This window comes from Epinephelus fuscoguttatus, linkage group LG15 (genome assembly GCF_011397635.1).
Source record: "Epinephelus fuscoguttatus linkage group LG15, E.fuscoguttatus.final_Chr_v1".
Classification (NCBI taxonomy): domain Eukaryota; kingdom Metazoa; phylum Chordata; class Actinopteri; order Perciformes; family Serranidae; genus Epinephelus; species Epinephelus fuscoguttatus.
The window spans coordinates 29,883,071-29,901,241 of NC_064766.1; the positions used below are offsets into that span (position 1 = coordinate 29,883,071).

The 18,171-nt window shown below is 41.3% G+C and overlaps 1 protein-coding gene across 1 annotated transcript in view; it reads left to right on the forward strand.

The window, feature by feature from the left end:
- Positions 1–18,171, forward strand: part of LOC125902702 (protein unc-13 homolog A-like) — a 61,996-nt gene that overhangs the window by 30,127 nt on the left and 13,698 nt on the right. The window contains exons 18-34 of the mRNA XM_049599241.1: positions 1,507–1,648; positions 3,529–3,698; positions 3,874–3,989; positions 5,538–5,701; positions 6,108–6,261; positions 7,972–8,040; positions 8,289–8,378; positions 8,722–8,856; positions 8,971–9,098; positions 11,282–11,367; positions 11,523–11,649; positions 11,738–11,834; positions 14,491–14,634; positions 16,303–16,380; positions 16,883–16,960; positions 17,044–17,132; positions 17,227–17,370. Of these exons, the coding sequence (XP_049455198.1) occupies positions 1,507–1,648; positions 3,529–3,698; positions 3,874–3,989; positions 5,538–5,701; positions 6,108–6,261; positions 7,972–8,040; positions 8,289–8,378; positions 8,722–8,856; positions 8,971–9,098; positions 11,282–11,367; positions 11,523–11,649; positions 11,738–11,834; positions 14,491–14,634; positions 16,303–16,380; positions 16,883–16,960; positions 17,044–17,132; positions 17,227–17,370 (2,011 nt within the window). The remainder of the gene's footprint in view (positions 1–1,506; positions 1,649–3,528; positions 3,699–3,873; positions 3,990–5,537; positions 5,702–6,107; positions 6,262–7,971; positions 8,041–8,288; positions 8,379–8,721; positions 8,857–8,970; positions 9,099–11,281; positions 11,368–11,522; positions 11,650–11,737; positions 11,835–14,490; positions 14,635–16,302; positions 16,381–16,882; positions 16,961–17,043; positions 17,133–17,226; positions 17,371–18,171) is intronic.

Here is an 18,171-nt window from a genome sequence, read left to right on the forward strand (position 1 = left end):
TGTCAAATGTTACATATGCACATACAGGGCCATATTCAAACAATCTGTGGTGCAAGATCATTTTGGTGTCCAGTTCCACTTTTGCTACTTAAATGGCGCATAATGTGGATGCAGAATAATGTACAAGGGGGAACAGGGTTTTATTTCGTCCCAAAGTGGATTTGGGGCATAACATTAATTCAATGAATCAGTGTCATCTCCCATTCTCTTTAAAAAACAGGTGTTCCTGCATCTGGCACACTGATATTTACATGCCGGTTTTGATAAATTGGAGAAGCGAGTGGTTTTCTACTGAGTGATGCAGTAAGAGCAGAAATGTCACTGCAGCAAATATTGTGGAACATCACAGCAGCAAAACTAAAAAAAACTGTAATTAGAAACTTGACAGAAAAAACAGAAGTAAAATTTTAGCTTCTGAAATAGTCAACAAAGTTAAGTTGTTCCTCGTGTAAATGACCACAGTGTCTCTCTTAATGGCGAGTTAGCCAGCAGCTCTGAGCCTGGGTCTTCAACAGGGTGTCTGCAACCTCTACGGGGTCCTCAGAATAACCGCACTTTGGTTTTTGTTTTGTTTTTTCTTACAAAAATTATAATGTCTGTGAAAATACTTATCAACATAAATCCAACATATTATTAGTGGAGATGAATTTGCTAGGAACATTAGTGAGAAGGAGATCTCAGAGATCCGAAACCAACACGAAAGCAGTGGACTCAGGACGAGTTCATAAATAAATTAAGTAAATAAAATACAGTACACAACATTAACAACAGCCTAACTATTACCATTGAATCCTTGTGCAACCATATGAGCTAGCTAACACTAATCACTGTGCAGCACCTGTACAAGTACAAGTGTGTAAAATAAGTAAACTGTACAAAATCAAAGAGCAATATAAGAAACAAACAGTATAAAAACACAAAGCAATATAATCAGGAAGCATCAAAAAGAAGCAGAATATAATAAAGACACAGACTGAATAGCTGCATTCACATTATTGACCGATGGAAGTATAGATATTGCACAGTTTAACAATACTGATATTACACCCAAGTGACTGATTGTAAGCAGTAAAAATAAAAACAATTTATTTATAATAACTAATAGAGAGGCTGAGTGGCAGAATTGACCTTATTGCACATATCAAGTGTCGATACAGATATTGCACATGAGATTATTGGCCAGTCAGCTGTATTATTATTCCAACTGTGCTGTGACATTCCTGTGAGCCACAGAGGATCGTTTGGTAACTTTTTGAGCAAAAGACTCACTGTCCACCTCAGAAACTAGTGACAAAACTGCAGAGGGTGAGGCTAATACACCGAGCCATGCTCCAACTGCCGCTGACGTAGCAGCTACAGACAAATGAGAGGAGACCCAAAAATATTCAGAGAATTATCTCAAGTGTAACTCAGTATATGTAGTAATGGTTAGTTATTTTCTAATAGGATGTGTTAGTCAGACAGCTGTACAGGTCTGTGTTGAATGTCTCTGTGTCTCCTCCTCAGTGGTTTGTGCTCAGGGCCTGCAGGCGAAAGACAAAACAGGCTCCAGTGACCCCTATGTGACTGTTCAAGTTGGGAAGACCAAGAAGAGAACCAAGACCATCTACGGAAACCTGAACCCTGTCTGGGACGAAAACTTTCACTTGTGAGTACAGTGGAGAGTTTCCAATGCTGTTACCAGGCTGTCTGTAGGTCCTTAAAGAGTCTTAAATTCAATGTTACAACAATGAGGCCTTAAAAGTCATTAAATAGTATTTAAAGGGCCAGTGTGTAATATTTGGCATGGTTTATTGTCATCTGAATCTGAATCTGAATATTCTACCCATTAATATGTTATACAAGTGTATAATCGCTATAAAATAAAATTCGTTTGGTTTTCGTAGCCTTATAATTATGCTTTTATATATATATGTATATAGGAAGGGCCTTGCTTTAGAGAGGTCGCCATCTTGCGCCGCCATGTATGTACGGCAGCTCACGCGGACAATCCAGCCAGCCAGAGAACGCGTTTCGCGTGTATAAATAAACCAACGAAGACAGTGGAAGAAAGGAAGGAAGGAGGAGGAGGAAACAGCACAGAGTGTTAGTAGTTCGTCAATAGAGAGTAGTGAAAAGGTTTTTTAGTCATAAAGTTTGCGAATGGACCACACTTACCACGCAACAGGAGAGAATGAACCCGAACCATCATCTGCAAGGAAAAGAAGACGCAACTTCACTCCTTGTGATGCACTCTCTGCAGCGCTTTCCCTCCTGATGATATATGTCCCCAACGATGGTAGCACCGAATACTGTGCGTTCAGCCTCTCTTCTCGCCCGCTCAGCATCAAACACATGGAGTTCCTCATCTGTATGCTCCGGCTCAAACAGGTATGGCTCTGGGTCTGTGTCCGCTACAAGAAACTCTTCCAAATCGCGTTCAAAGTCGTCCATTGCAGCTACTATAGTCCGGAGATATTGCTGGGCTAAATAAACAGCTGAGCTCTGTTTACCGGCTACGCTGTCAGTCAGTGTGCGGGCTGGAGATTGGTGGAACACAGAGGGGAGGGGGGTCCCCACTCAGTATGGTAAACGAGAATGTGTGTATGGAGTGTGTCTGTTATGCCAGAAGAGTCAGAGTTTGGGACAGAGTCTTTTACCCCCTGGAGTGTTACTGGAGTTTTTGGAGTGCTCAAATAAACTGTCCTTTTTCCCGAACGCTCCTCTGGTCTCCTGCACGTGAGGGATTCATTACAATATTGTAACATGGCTTAGATTTCTAAATAAATATTCACCTCGTCGCTAGATAGACCTACTCCTGAAAAACTCGTGTGCAAGGCTTTTGTCCCTACGAGGCCACCGTCATTTACCCGACGGAAGAGGTGAGCGAGTGAGCCCTGCAATCTAGAATTTGACCACTGATGTCACTGTTTTCAACCCATTTTACACACTGACACTTTAAATTTGAAATAGTGAAGAAAACATGTTTATCTAATTTCATTTATACATCTTCTAATTTATTCTCATGAAAATGAGTGTAGCTTTATTTATGTAAAAGTCCATATTTCCAATGTTACAAACCTTTAAAAACTATAATGCTGTCATTTTATTTCACACTTGCACTTACCTTTTGGCAAAATATAGCCATATATTCCTACATAACACCTCCCTCTGCACAACACCACACATGCTATACACTACTTACCTGCAATGCTTAGATAAGTAAGGTATGATTTGTCCAAAAATCTGTCCTAAATTTGGTTAAAAGGGTCTTAAAAAACATTCAATTTATCTGTCTGATACCTGTGGTCATCCTGGTTATGTCATTTTATGTCACTGTATGGACAGTGTATTGCCCTGATTTAAGGTTTTATCTCAGAAAATTAATTTAAGACACTTTATCATGTCTTTTGGATCACCAGAGAACCACGCAGTACTTAGAAAATAGTGTATTTTCCCTCGTTTCCTCCACCATCATGATTTGCTCCTCTGCATCACAGCTGTGGACTTCTTTGGTTTGCCAACACTTTCTGTCTCTGCCTCATCCAGTGAATGCCACAACTCCTCCGACCGCATCAAGGTCCGCGTGTGGGACGAGGATGACGACATCAAGTCCCGCGTGAAACAGAGGTTCAAACGTGAGAGCGATGACTTCCTGGGCCAAACCATCATCGAAGTCCGGACTCTGAGCGGGGAGATGGACGTGTGGTACAACCTGGGTGAGTTTTCAAGATAAGAGACAAGACGGTGGAGAATTAGAGACGGATGAGAGGAGCAGGAAGCCGCCACAGAGATAACAGAACAAGAAACAGATAATTGAAGTGCTTGTCTCTTGTAGATTGAACAGATTTCAGCCAACTAAGGAAGCATGTGTATCTTTCTTTCATTCAACAGACAAGAGAACCGATAAGTCCGCCGTGTCGGGGGCCATCCGGATGCACATAAGTGTGGAGATCAAAGGAGAGGAGACGGTCGCTCCGTACCATGTCCAGTACACCTGTCTACATGAGGTCAGTGTGAGCGGACACCTGGTGGAAACCTTCCAAACGTTGTTGTGATTATTTGCACTTGAAATAAAGCATTAATTATGCAGGAGCAACCTTCTGAGTTAATTAGCCCCAGTCAATTTCATTCTGAGTTTCACATTAACACAATCAATCACCTTGTGAATTTTCTGTTTCTGCCTTCACACCCTGGGAAATGTGCGCTCCTTTTCAAAATAATAAAACATGAGGTTTGTTGTAACGGTGTAACAGTTGACTTCATTAGTAACTGTCTGGAATTATTGAGGCATATGTACCAATGTAGGTCAATATGGACCTGCTGGATATGGGACAGTGTCATATATCAGCTCCTCATAAAGTCCTATAGACTATTTCACAGTTTCATATATAATCCTGTTAAACAGCAGGGTTGTAAGAAGGGGATGAGTCACTATCCTAAAATTACTGAAGGACTTAAAACTCATCAAGCTGGATTTAGACGCATTTTCACTTTGATAATGTTTCCAGTGTTGTGCTGTAGCTGTCCATTAGTCGCTCAGTCTACAACAGAAAACAGCACTTCAAAATAAAAGCTCCGTGCTGGAAATTTGCCGTACATAAAAAATAAAGTGCACTGACATGTGAGCAATGTAAAATTATACTAGAGTAAGACACCGATCACACAGAAAGCGTTTTAGCAGCAATTGCTTTTAATAAGAGTGAAGCTTTTAGCTCACACTGCTGCGCTCTAGGCGCCTGGCATTTTTGTCGGAGCGCTCTGAACTCCTCAAGTTAAAAAATATTCAACTCAGAGTTTCGTTAAGTTTGGTTTATTTGATTTATAAGAGGACAATTACATTATTAATTTACAAGAAATGAAAACATGGTTCCACCAGATTTAGCAAAAAACGCAAATTTCCAAATTTAGTCCTACACAAAGCAAATAGATTGTTGGGCACGGGGAAACAGAGATTTGTGTGTGTACATGATAGGAAAAGTGCCGCATGTCGTCTCCTTTTTTGTCATCTTTTTTTCCCATTGTCCAATTGGATGGTTTGAGAGGCGGGCCCTCTGTGGTGGTCACGACAACAAGTTTACAGTTGGTAAACAATGGAGGAGAAACTGGTGGTAGTGGTTGCTGGATACCCAGAGCTATGCGGCCCAATGATAGACAGAAGGTTGTCAAACTGCCCCTGAGTCATCCTGAAATATGCCTGGAAACTGCCATCATGGAGGTGAAGCTCCTGAACCAACTGGTGGTACTTCCTGTGATCCACCCTCTTTTTTAGGGTCTCATGTGCCCACACAGATCTGTTTCCCTGAGACCAACAAACTATTTGCTGACAGCCTCTCACCCTCAACCAGAGCTACAGCAAGAAGATGCTCCGAATGCTGCATACAGCTCCTTGATGTCATCAAGGCTCCTGGCTCACCAAGCATTAATACTTACAGTAGATCTGATCCCTCTTAACCTGATCTGTACAGCCTCGCCTTTTTATCTGGCTGGTTTGATGTAATCTTTTTTTTTTACATTTTTTTTTTCTTGTCACTTACCTGTCCTTTGTCTTTGTTCAGCATCTGTTCCAGTACACCACCGAGGAGCAGAACGGCGGCGTCGTAAAGATCCCTGATGCCAAAGGGGACGATGCCTGGAAGGTGTATTTCGAGGAGACGGCTCAGGAGATAGTGGACGAGTTCGCCATGAGATACGGAGTGGAGTCCATCTACCAGGCCATGACGTCAGTCCCTCCACCATTACTGTCAATGTTTAAAGTGGAAACGGACAGCTTTTCAATTTTTCCCCCTTAGTGTTTCTGAGTGGTATTATTGTTGGCGCCACTATTGGAAAGACAACCAGATTGCTTTCCATTTTACTCAGAGTGAGGCAGCTACCAACATCACAGGGCATGCTGCATTTCGTTTTCCACAGTTACTTTAGTTAAATAAAAAAAGACTTGTCTATTTCAGCTTCAACCGTTAAAGTTATATAAGTCGTATGTTATAAGTTTTTGATTTTATTCCACTCACTGTTACATGGTTAGATAAGACAGTTGGATACATATAGTTTATGTTTTCCTTCCAGTATGTGGGTACGAAGAGTAATAAATGCACTAAATGTTCTTTTTGCCACTTCCCACCCCACAGCCACTTCGCCTGCTTGTCATCAAAGTACATGTGCCCAGGAGTGCCAGCTGTGATGAGCACCCTGCTTGCCAACATCAACGCTTACTACGCCCACACCACCCAGTCCTCCAACAATGTTTCTGCCTCGGACAGATTTGCTGCATCAAATTTTGGCGTGAGTCCCTGACTAATATTTGGTCCCTCCCTCGTATATATGTGACTGTATACTACATGAGGCCTTATATTCAAAGTGAAACATGTTATACAAGAGTCTCTGCAAGTCTTAAAAAGTCTTTGAACTCAAATCAGTCTTTCAAAAGTCTTAAAAAATACACGGAGACACGGAAAGACAGGGAAAGTAGGATTTTATGAATTTTTTTTTTTTTTCTGATGTTGCATTGTAAAATCTCAAAATAATTGGTAACACCTGTTTTTCACAGATAATTTGCCAAACGTCTCTTACATTACGCATATTGAGATAGCTGAACCAACAACACTTAGGGAAATGCTTAGAGTGGAGGATCCACTTTCTAGTTGTCATCTGGTGTTTCTCAAAGTTAAGGACTCTTCCTTGGAAGGATCCTACAGAGGCAAGAGTCCTCCTTAGCATTTAGTGAACACACATTGGAAAATTCTAACGAGTGTCCCCGGGTGTATGTCATTAACCCTCAGCAGACTGAGGGGGTTTCAGGGTACTGTGACCATTTTGGCACTCTCTGATGTTGTTGTACAATTTGAACAAATGTAAGCAGTGTTTTCAGAGTCACGTGACTTTTAGGGAGAATATATTTCTGGATTATACTTAAAAAAACAAACAAGTAGGCTCAATGAAACCTTTGTGGCACTTAGCGCTCCATCAGTGCTGTAAATGATTAAAAACGTTTGTTTTATCGAAATCATGGTATCTTAAAAATCTCATTATTTGGCAGTCGACACATTTGAAAGTTAAATTATGTGGTTTCTGTCAGTATTTTTCATGCTTGTATGATAAAACTCCTGGAGATACTAATCCAAATAAATGACACATCTATCTAAATCCTGCCAAGCTCTGCTGATGCACGTTTCATTGAAGAGGCCACGCCCTCACTTCCAGCAAATCATGTGCAAGTTATTCCCGCTGAGGATTCACACATGCATCCTTGAAAATTCTCTGAATGAGGAACTCAGTCCTCGGTAGAATTTGAGGGATCCTTTATTTGGAACAGTCCTCAGACGAGATTTGATGACGTACCATCTTTAAAATTCAGCCATTTAAGGATCCTTCTTTGAGTTTGAGAAACACCCACTGTACCCTGCACGACATGGGGAAGTGCAGATTCATCAAAAATTGGCTATTTAATGAAGATTTTGTGACTGAAACTGATAAAAGATAACACATACAAGCCTCAGTGTATTTTATTCAAAATGTTTTTAGAACTCACAGCAGGAATCCAAGCAGTGAGTCCCATGTGCAGACTGGTATTTCCCAGTACTGCTCTATCCTCCTCTCCGCCACGAGACATAGAAATCATGTTTTATGCTACAGTAAACATTCCCCCTTACTTAAGTAATTGATGTCGATTCAAGTTTTTGGTTATTGTAATTTTCATGTTGAGTGGCAGTAAAAAAGTTTTTAAAAGTCTTACATTTAACTTGCCTTAAGCTGTAGGAACCCTGTTTACTACATTACTTTTAATAGTCATTAGAAAAGACTAGCCTGTGGTCCCCTGGGCTGTAGGTAAAAGTCAGTTAAATGAGGCCCCTCCCACTTCTCCAAACGTCCAATCAGCTGAGCCTTATCAGATCCAGCCTGGGGTTTGTGTAGCTAAATGGTAACAAATAATCTGTCGGCGGTGGTGAGGTTTTCTGAGTGGTTTGTACCGTTTTTGTGTCTTCTCCTGTTTAGAAGGAGAGGTTTGTCAAACTGCTGGATCAGCTGCACAACTCCCTGAGGATCGACCTGTCCATGTACCGGGTACTGACCACTTCTCTTTCAACACTTTGAGTCTAAGTGCCACAATTTGTGTGTGTGCATGTACATGAATGTTTATTTATTAGTCTTCCTGGGGTCTTACTCATTGCCTCTGTTTTGGGATGAAAATGATGATGTCTTGATGTCACTGCAAATATTTAATTCCTTTATCTTACTACCTGAAGGAAGAGAACATTTTTAACTTGTACCGTTTATAATCGTCTCTTTTGTGTTTGTGAACATGCCCTCAGAATAACTTCCCTGCTAGCAGTCCCGAAAGACTACAAGACCTCAAGTCTACAGTCGATCTCTTGACGAGCATCACATTCTTCAGGATGAAGGTGAGGATGACTGAAAGATAGATCTTTTCTTTTCTTTTCTTTTCTGTTCACATTAGCAGTTAACTCCAAAAACAAACGTGACACAAATTTCCAGTACTTTCTGTAAAGAGGCCTGAGGCGTAAACTGAGGATCAGCTGAACATTACCCTATCCAAACTGAAGCCATCATCATGAAACTCTGTTTGGATGTGTCAGCGTGTTAATGTATTTCTGGTGCGATTTGCGCAGCTCAGTGGGTTTACGGATAATTCCCCTCTGAGATAACCTGCTGCGACTACGTGTGTCTGACAGCTCTTTGAAGTGAACTGGTTTCAACCATATGTTCTGTAACATTTGTGTTCAGGTCCAGGAGCTGCAGAGTCCCCCCAGGGCAAGCCAGGTGGTGAAAGACTGCGTGAAAGCTTGTCTCAACTCCACCTACGAGTACATCTTCAACAACTGCCATGACCTCTACAACAGGGAATATCAGACGGACCCTGTGAGTGTGTGTGCGAGTGTGTGTGTGAAGCAAATGATGCCATCACAGTATTCCTGCTCTTCTCGACAGATGCAGCTGTTTCAGTGTTAATCTCTAACCTCTTCCTGTCTGCAGTCCAAGGCAGTCCCTCCAGATGAGCAGGGTCCCAGCATCAAAAACCTGGACTTCTGGTCCAAACTCATCACCCTCATCGTCTCCATCATAGAGGAGGACAAAAACTCCTACACTCCCTGCCTTAATCAGTGAGTCTGTGCTAGTAACATTTGCCTGATTCCTCAAATTTAGCACGCAGAGGCAGTGTTGGACCTTTCAAGACTAGATTAGGAAAAACTTTTTTGAAGTAGGGTTGTATAAGGTTGTTATACATAATCAGTAGGGCTGCCCATGACTAAGAATTCTCCTAGTCGACCAATAGTCGTCCATTAGTCGACTAGTCGCCCGCATGTTTATGATATTAATGCAATTATTAAATGATATATTTTGGGCGGGGCAACACAATGGTTTGAGTTGAAGGTGTGAGAAAGAATAGTATCAGTAACATTGTTAACACTGTGCTACATTACAGAGAAATACAAAACCGTACTAATGAACCTTCATTAATATAGGCCAATATTTTATCTATAAGTGCACGTCACACACTGAGCGAGCCGCCTGTTAATGACGCTGTGGGCTAATGGGCATGTAGCTACTTCCATGTTTCAGATGATACGTCATGTTTGTAGTCGACCAGTGAAGATGAGTTTACATATCACCTTGGGTTCGTCCTTCACCTTCTCAAAATGATCCCACACTTTGGATTTCCTGCCCGACATGTTATTAACTAGCCTGTGGAATAACTGCAGGTACCAGCCCTGGAAATTAACCTGACTCCTGTCTGACTGCTGAGCGTGGACACTTCCTGTGTCTGTCCTTTCAAATTAAATCCCCACATGGTCCAGTCATATAGGTTTGGATTTATTTTGACATGGTGCAGCTCCTAATAGAGTTCCACGTTTGTTTTTTCTGCGGCTAAACAGCCAATGAAATCTTGCTGACTAATGACCTTTCTGGTGGACTAACGTTTGGTTGACCTCTAGGGGGCAGCCCTGATGATCAGTGTATTGCATACAGTTGGTGGTGCTCAGCAAGCCTCCAGTTAGGAGAAGCAGGCAGGAGTAAGGAAGATGAGCAGTGTACTGATGTGAATGTGGGCGGCAGCGAAATGTGTTTTAGCCACTTAAAAACATCAATATTTGTTTAAATGAGAATATTTTCACTTCTTTATCTTGCCATCAAACAGCCCTTTCACATGGGGAACCGGTACTGTTATTTCCATCTATGCTGTCTTCACCAGACTCCTTTGTCAAAAACAGTAATTCTACCTTGCAGAGCACAGGAGCTGCTGGTCTACCACTGCCTCTTTGGTTAGTTTGTTGGTGTTATTGTATAAGTTTTGGTTTTGGTGTAAAGGGTAAGTTCAGGTTCACCAAAGTCATATGATAACACAAACAAACTAACTGATCAAGGCATTGGTAGACCAGCAGCTGCGTTGTGCTCTGCAAGGTAAAATTTCTGTTTTTGTCAATGGAGTCTGGCTTTGAGTAGAGCATAGGTGGATATCATGGCTACAGTTCCCTGACAGAAAGGGCTGTCTGACTGCAAGGTAAAGCAGTGAAAATATTTTACATGGAGGGCACACTAGCGCAACTGTTACTGATGTTTGGAAGTGGCAAAAATTTGTTTTGCTGCCCCTGTCGACAGCAATACTTTGCTTAGCTTCAGTTTCAGTAGTCCTGCCTGCTTCTCCAAACTGGGGGCATGTCGACGGATATACAACCTCATACAACCCCACTTCAAAAAATTCAAAGTATCCTTTTAAAATGAGAAACGATTTATGAGGTAACAGCTGCATAGGTTTGTTGTTTTAAGAAAACAAAACAAAGTGAAGAATAGAGATGGGGAGTGTCTGAGCATTAAAGTAAACACGCCAAACACTCAAACAAACAGCCTTTGTTTGTTTTGAAGCCACAGGTGTGTCCTGTCAGTCCTGAGATGGAAAGGAAAGCAAATACAGAACTGCAAACTGTACAAAAACAAAAGCATCCAACTGTTCGACATGTTTCTGTATTAAAATGTATGTAGTGTGTGTTTATACTTGTAATGTAAACTGACAGTGAACCTTCAGCCTGAGTGTGTACAGACAAGTCATTCCTGTACAAACAGCCACTTAATGGGAGGGGGTAGTTTGGATCTGGATCCCATGCTACTTTAAGAAGCCTTCAGTAGCTTTTCGCACTGGTGCATTTTTCTGTCAGTGGCAGCTAAAAATATCCAGAGGAAACACTGATGGAGTTACATAAAAATGAGTCTGGGTTATCTTGTTAAATAAGAGAGTTGCATTAATGCATCTGGAACTGGATTTAAGCCTGAGTACTGCCTCTTGTAGGTTTCCCCAGGAACTGAATGTGGGCAAGATCAGCGCCGAGGTCATGTGGAATATGTTTGCCCAGGACATGAAATACGCCATGGAGGGTAGGTGTTTGTGTGTTGTTTGGAAGGGGCAGGGCTGGAGAGGAGAGGGGAGCCATTAGTTTGTGTCAAGAGGTCTTTTTAATGTGTGAACCATGTCTGGAGAAAGAGCGATGAAGTGGGACTTTCCTCATTCTTTGTTTCTCTTTGATATTCAGAGCACGAGAAGAACCGCCTGTGTAAAAGTGCAGATTATATGAACTTGCACTTCAAGGTGAAATGGCTTTACAACGAGTACTGCAAGGAGCTGCCCACCTTCCAGAAGCACGTACCGGAATATCCAGCGTAAGTGTTTTACAGCACCCACGCTTTTAACTCTGACGTCTACCACTGTGGCACAGAGACTCATCGTTGCTTGTTCCTTGCTCTGCAGCTGGTTTGAACCATTCGTCATCATGTGGTTGGACGAGAACGAAGAAGTGTCCAGAGACTTTCTGCATGGAGCCCTGGAGAGGGACAAAAAAGACGGGGTAACTGATTTCATCTGCAAACTTAATCTATCTATGTTCCCCGTATCCTGAGTTCCCAAGGTCCTATGATGCCAGGTTTCTTTGTTCCCAAGATTCTATGTTCCTAGCGCCCTAACGCCTTTTTCCGCTTACGTATGTGTCCAGAGACAAGGCAACCAGAAGTCCATTCATTCCCATGGTAATCTCTGTGATATCCTATGTGCCTAGGAAACTCCTCCCCTCTGTAATATTTCGGTCTGGAATAATAAGAGTACTTTTATGGTGGATTTCGGAGAGACTGTATGACAGTGTGCTAGCTTAGCTAACAGGCTGCTAACTGGCTAACAGGCTGATTCCTTCAATTCAGTTGCCTGTCAAGTGAGTTTGTTTGATTAAAAAGAACTTGAGTAATGTTACTCTGCTAAAATATGGTTATACATTACATAGTCAAATTGTCATTATGACTCGTACGTCTTTTTGATTAAATATTTCACAGTATATGCTGTTTTTGTCCCGATAATGTTCCAAGTGAATATTCTAAATAACTGGATGGCAAAAAACATGAGAAAAATAATAATTTGCCTCTCCCCCATGGCTACAGGTAGTTTCTATCAGATTTCTGTCCATCTGTAAAGAAATGCACTTCCTAGCGTCGGACACTAGAAGCATCATCAGTATATTTATAGATCTACAGTCACATATGTAAGTGGAAACAAGGCGCAAGTTCCTCAGGTCCTTTGTTCTTCGGTTCAGTATTGGGCTCAGTACAATTCCTGCCCAACCACACACATTGAGGCGGAGCAAAAATTTTGGGTGCTGCCACAGCTGTGTTCCTCTAGGAAGTCATGCAGCCACATTGAGTTTAGATTTAAAGTAGTCATTAGACCAAGCAGTGCTAACAAAACATTAGCAAACTGATAGTCCGCCATTGTTGTTTTTGTTTCTAGTGTATATTCAATACAAAAAGCAACAATTGACATGCACAAACTGAGGAGATGATATTATTGTTTTCCAAACGCTCCATTTTAAATGTTTACACAGATAAACAGTGACCAGAGTTTTGAAAAAATCTGCACCTTAGAAGGCCTTTTAATAAATTTACATTTTAGGGACCTAATTCTCCATTTGTGTGTGGACGAGAAGCCACAACGTCAAGAGAACTATCTGTTTACAAAAAAACACTCAGACCGGCCAGTTCACACCTCTGCAACTTTTCTCTGCAATGTTCTAAAACAGTTTCTTCTCATTGCAAATCGTTGGTCTGAACTGGGCTTTGGAGTCATGATTATAGTCCCTTAACCTAACCCATGCTCGAATACTGAGCTGGTGAACATCTTTTTCAGGTTTCCATAATGTGCTATATAGAGGTGAGAAACACAGGATCCTGGGAAAACACATATGCAGAACTGGGGAACATCTGACCCTTTGTCACATTTCCATTATGTGCCACATACATTTGGGGAGTAGAACCCTAAGAACATAGGGATGTCCTCCATATTTGTGTTGTCACAAAAGAAACCACAGTCTGTCACTTGCGTCTCTTCAGGTGCAAAAATATGTAAAACAACACTGGTTTTACTGGTTTTACTGAAGGACATGTGCCAGACTATTTCTTGAGAAGGTGCAGTGACTTCCAGGAGTCTGCTGAAAGGCCCTGTGCTAAGCTAAGCTAATGTAACAGACTGCTAGAGGTAGCACAGACATGACAGTAGGAGTGATCTTTTTATCGAACTCTCTGAACGTAAGGAAATAAGCATGTTTCCCAAAATGTCTAACTATTCATTGAACGAACACTGTCAGCTCTCTACAGCAGAGTGTGCAGGACAAATGTAGAGAAAAGACTTTTGAAAGAAAGAAAAGAAACAGACGGTCATGTGAGATAAAAGTTTGACTAAACTTCAACAATCAAATTCTGCTGAGGTGGTAATAAACTACAGTCTGAGAGCTAAAATGCGAGCTCCTACCTGCAGCATTTACCCCTCCAAAAATGTATTCATGCATTTCTCATGCAAATTCAGGCACTTCACACCATCTCTGCTGACTCAGCACATTCCAGGCTAAGAAGAGCGGGTTGAAGGCCTCAAGGCAATCAATAATGACTCAATACCAAAGGCAAATGGAAAAAAACTTCACTGCGGTGAAGTGCAGATGCTACAGCGCAAGTCGATGTACACACACTTACACACATACCACACTCAGCCTCACTCGCACCTACATATCCATACAGCACGAAGGTCGATACAAAGCAGCTGAAGATTCTCCCGGCTCATATGTCAGGACTCCTTTGGGTCCAATTACTGTCGCCAGAGGCAGCTTCTGCATTCCTGCGTCAGTGAAAAAACAGCAGTCCCCAGGCCTAGTCACATCCCATAACACTATTCACTAATAGCCAGACTGTTAATGAGGGCCCTGTTCCTCGTCATAACCCTCTGATCGCCTCCATCGCTCTCATCCAAGTGCTTTCAGAGGAATCACCTCACAAATCTTTTGATTGCACTCAGCTGAAGAGGGGTCAGTTTTCATTTGTCCGTGATGTGTAACACCCCGTGAACTTCTCCCCAGGGTGGCCCTCGGGGGAATCCAATCCCTCGTTTTCAGTGTTAGCCGTGCTCAGATCACCGTGCTGCAGCATCAGCACCACAAGACAACTTCTTACATCTTTCTTCTCCCTCTGCAGTTCCAGGTCACATCAGAGCACGCTTTGTTCTCCTGCTCGGTGGTGGACGTGTTCTCTCAGCTCAATCAGAGCTTTGAAATCATCCGCAAACTGGAGTGTCCCGACCCTCAGATCGTTGGCAACTATATGAAGAGATTCGCCAAGGTGACTTTCAGCTTTTAATGCTCTCACAGAATCACTTTACCTGAGTAGTCGCTCTTAAAAGGGACCTTTTATGCTTTTCCTTATATTCTGTCATGTAAGTAATGTTACAGTGTCCGAGGTTCATATTAAACCTGGCTAAACGTTCAGATAATGAGGTAAAAGTAAAGTCTGTGAGCAAAAACCACAGGCTTCAGACCGTTCCGAAAACTCTTACTAATGATTTTCAGTGTTTTTTCAGTGGCTATAGAATTAGAATCTATAGCCACTTTTACACTGCCTGTTCAAGGTGGAAATTTTGCGCTGTTATTTTGCTTCGCCGCTCTTGAAAAAAGCTTCAATCGCAGAATCAGGGGATAAAGTTGTCTTACCTTTAAGCTAGCAGCGGACGTAGTAACAGCACAGAATCAACGTCTGTGTAAGAGACAGCCAGCAGGATAGGACAAAGGGATGAACGCTCGGCTCCAAAAATAGAAAATCAATATTTGGCAACAAATACTGGTATTGTTTCTGGCCACCACAAATAAATGAATGAGTGGGAAGCCCTGGTTTTTACTACTTTGGAGACAAGCTGGCGTTGTGACAGATTTCTTAATATGGTCATCTGCCCCAGGCACACTATTGCAGGTGTTTGTATTAAGCCCTGTTTCCACCGAGGAGTACGGTACAGTTCAGTTTGGTACGCTTTTTCTCTGTTTCCACTGTGAAAAGTTGTGGATGGTACCAACAGAACTGTTCCGTACCGTCCCCATGTTTGGTCCCCCCTCTGTTGGGGTACCTAGCACACAGATCTGGTACTAAAAGGTGGAGCTGTGAACACTGCAGTCTGATTGGTCAATAGAGGACGGTCACTCTGCTCAGGGCTGAGCTGTGGCTGGTTTTGAGGCTCATGTAACCACTGTTCATACTGTGGAGAGTTTCACATATATTAGCAAACTATAAATATGAAATGAAAGGATGTTTTGCTGCCTCTTGCAGCCGCTGTAGTCGGCAACTTTTAAGGTGGATCGTTAACTTGTAATGTTACTCAGTGCATGAGTTGACAACATGAATCCATCTTCAAGTATTTAAAAATATATATTAGTATCAGCCGGGTTATGTGAACTGCATATATTCTAATCCTCACTCAGAGAAAAAAAAAAACAAGTGTCATGGAGTGTTGTTCCTGTGGGCTCTGCCAACACTAAACCCCTGAGCTTGCCTGAGAAGGACTAAATGCACAAACCCACTATTTTTAAATATCTCATGGAGAGAGACTCTCACTGCAGCCTGTTCTGTGTAGTTCTGAAAATGTCGGCGTGCAGCCTCGTTCTGTGGACGATAAACGAGTTGCAGACTGATAAAGGAAGAAATACAGTGAGTGATGGATGGAGCAGTGAGTGACGACAACCCCGCCCACATTTAAGGGTACTGTTTGTGGTGGAAACCCTAGGGTCTAGGTACCATGTCTGAAGGGTTACTGTTGGTTCCAAAGGTACCATACTGAAAGTGTTTGGTGGAAAAAGAGGCTAAAGTGGAGCATTTCAGACAGAGGGTGAATACAGGTGTTCCAGCACAGACAGTATGAGGAAATTAAAGTGTTTTTTGAATATTAAAGCACATAAACATGTTGTAGTAGAAACCCAAAGTACAAGTATGAACTCATTACATTATTCTGTTTGTTTCTCTCAGACCATCGGCAACGTCCTGCTGTCTTACGCCGACATCATTGCAAAGGACTTTCCCAATCATGTCAAGAAGGAGAAAGTGGTAGGTGTTCAAGATGTTTTAATGTAGAAGACATAACAGTGTGTCAACAGTTTGGCACAACAATGTACCAGATGGAAATTTGTGTCAGCGGAACAAACAGCAGTGACTGATTTAATAGTTTAATTTGAGCTCCATCAGGAGCTCTGGTGTATGTGGTCAGGTTGATTAATTTTAGCACAATAAACTGCTCTTCAGCGTAACAGCCGTGCCCAAGTTGCAGTGTTTCAAAGTGAATTAGGGCTGTGTAATTAGCTGAATGTGGTCTAGGCTTGGGGAAAAGTGGGCTGCTCTCCCAGAGAGACCAGGAGCCCCCAGAGGAGTAGTAATTACTGAAAACTCCTGCTTCTCCTGCCCCGTATCACCAAGAGTGCTTTTCGCCAAAGAAGCAATAAAGAAAGTTAGGAGGACTAACCTTGATTGATTACAATAAAATGCTGGGAGCAGACAGAGGAACGGGAGTGAGAAGTGTGTGTGTAATGATTTTTTCTCCTTCTCCCCTCAGCCATGTATCATCATCAATAACATCCAGCAGCTCAGAGTTCAGCTGGAGAAGATGTTTGAGGCCATGGGAGGCAAAGATGTGAGTTTCCATACATGCCGTTTATTGTTGTGACTGTGCCACTATAACGTTGCTCTTGAAGTTATCCCATTGTCTTCTTCCAGCTTAATTTGGAGGCAAGCGACTTCCTCAAGGAGCTGCAGAACAAACTCAACAGCGTTATGGATGACCTCAGCCGTATCTTTGCTGTCAGGTGGGTGTGTCTGTTTGATTTGCCCTGTTGAACTTAGAGATGCTGGAACCAGTTCCTCCAGCTGATTTTAAGATGTTTACATGTTGTTCTGCAGTTTCCAGCCCCAGATTGAGGACAACGTGAGGCAAATGGGAGACATCCTCGCTCAGGTAAAAGGTCAGACCGTCCCGGCCAACGGCAGTGTGGTTCAAGAGGCTGATAATGTCCTGCAGCCCATCATGGACTTCCTGGACAGCAAGTACGTACAGCTGGATATGGAACATCAGTACTATTTAAGAACTGACCCAAGTTTGAATTTATTATATTGAATTAATTGACCGTGTATGAGTATGAATAATTCAATGTTATTTTTGTATTTATTACCAGCAACACTCGTCTTTTTTATTTACGACATACTATACTATGATTACTATGATTTTTTTCATATTTATTTTTATGACATACTATTCTATGACTTTTTTAATGACATCTGTTTGACGTACTATACTATGACTTTTGTATTTATATATTCATTACAAACTACACCCTGACTTTTTTTATTCACGACATTCTATACTTTAATTACTATGATTTTTTTATATTTATTTTTTTATGACACACTATACTATGACTTTTTTAAATTAAATTTTATGATATACTATAATATGACTTTTTAAAATTGAATTTTTATGACATACTATACTATGACTTTTTTAATTGAATTTTTTATGACATACTTTAATATGACTTTTTAATTAAATTTTTATGACAAACTATAATATCAATTTTTTAATAATTTTTTTGACATACTATACTATGACTTTTTTAATTGAAATTTTATGACATACTTTAATGACTTTTTTTAATTAAATTTTTTATGACATTCTATAATATGATTTTTTTAATTGAATTTTTATGACATACTATAATATGACTTTCTTTAATTAAATTTTTATGACAAACTATAATATGAATTTTTTAATAGTTTTTTTTTACATACTATACTATGACTTTTTTAATTGAATTTTTATGACATACTTTAATATGACTTTTTTATTAA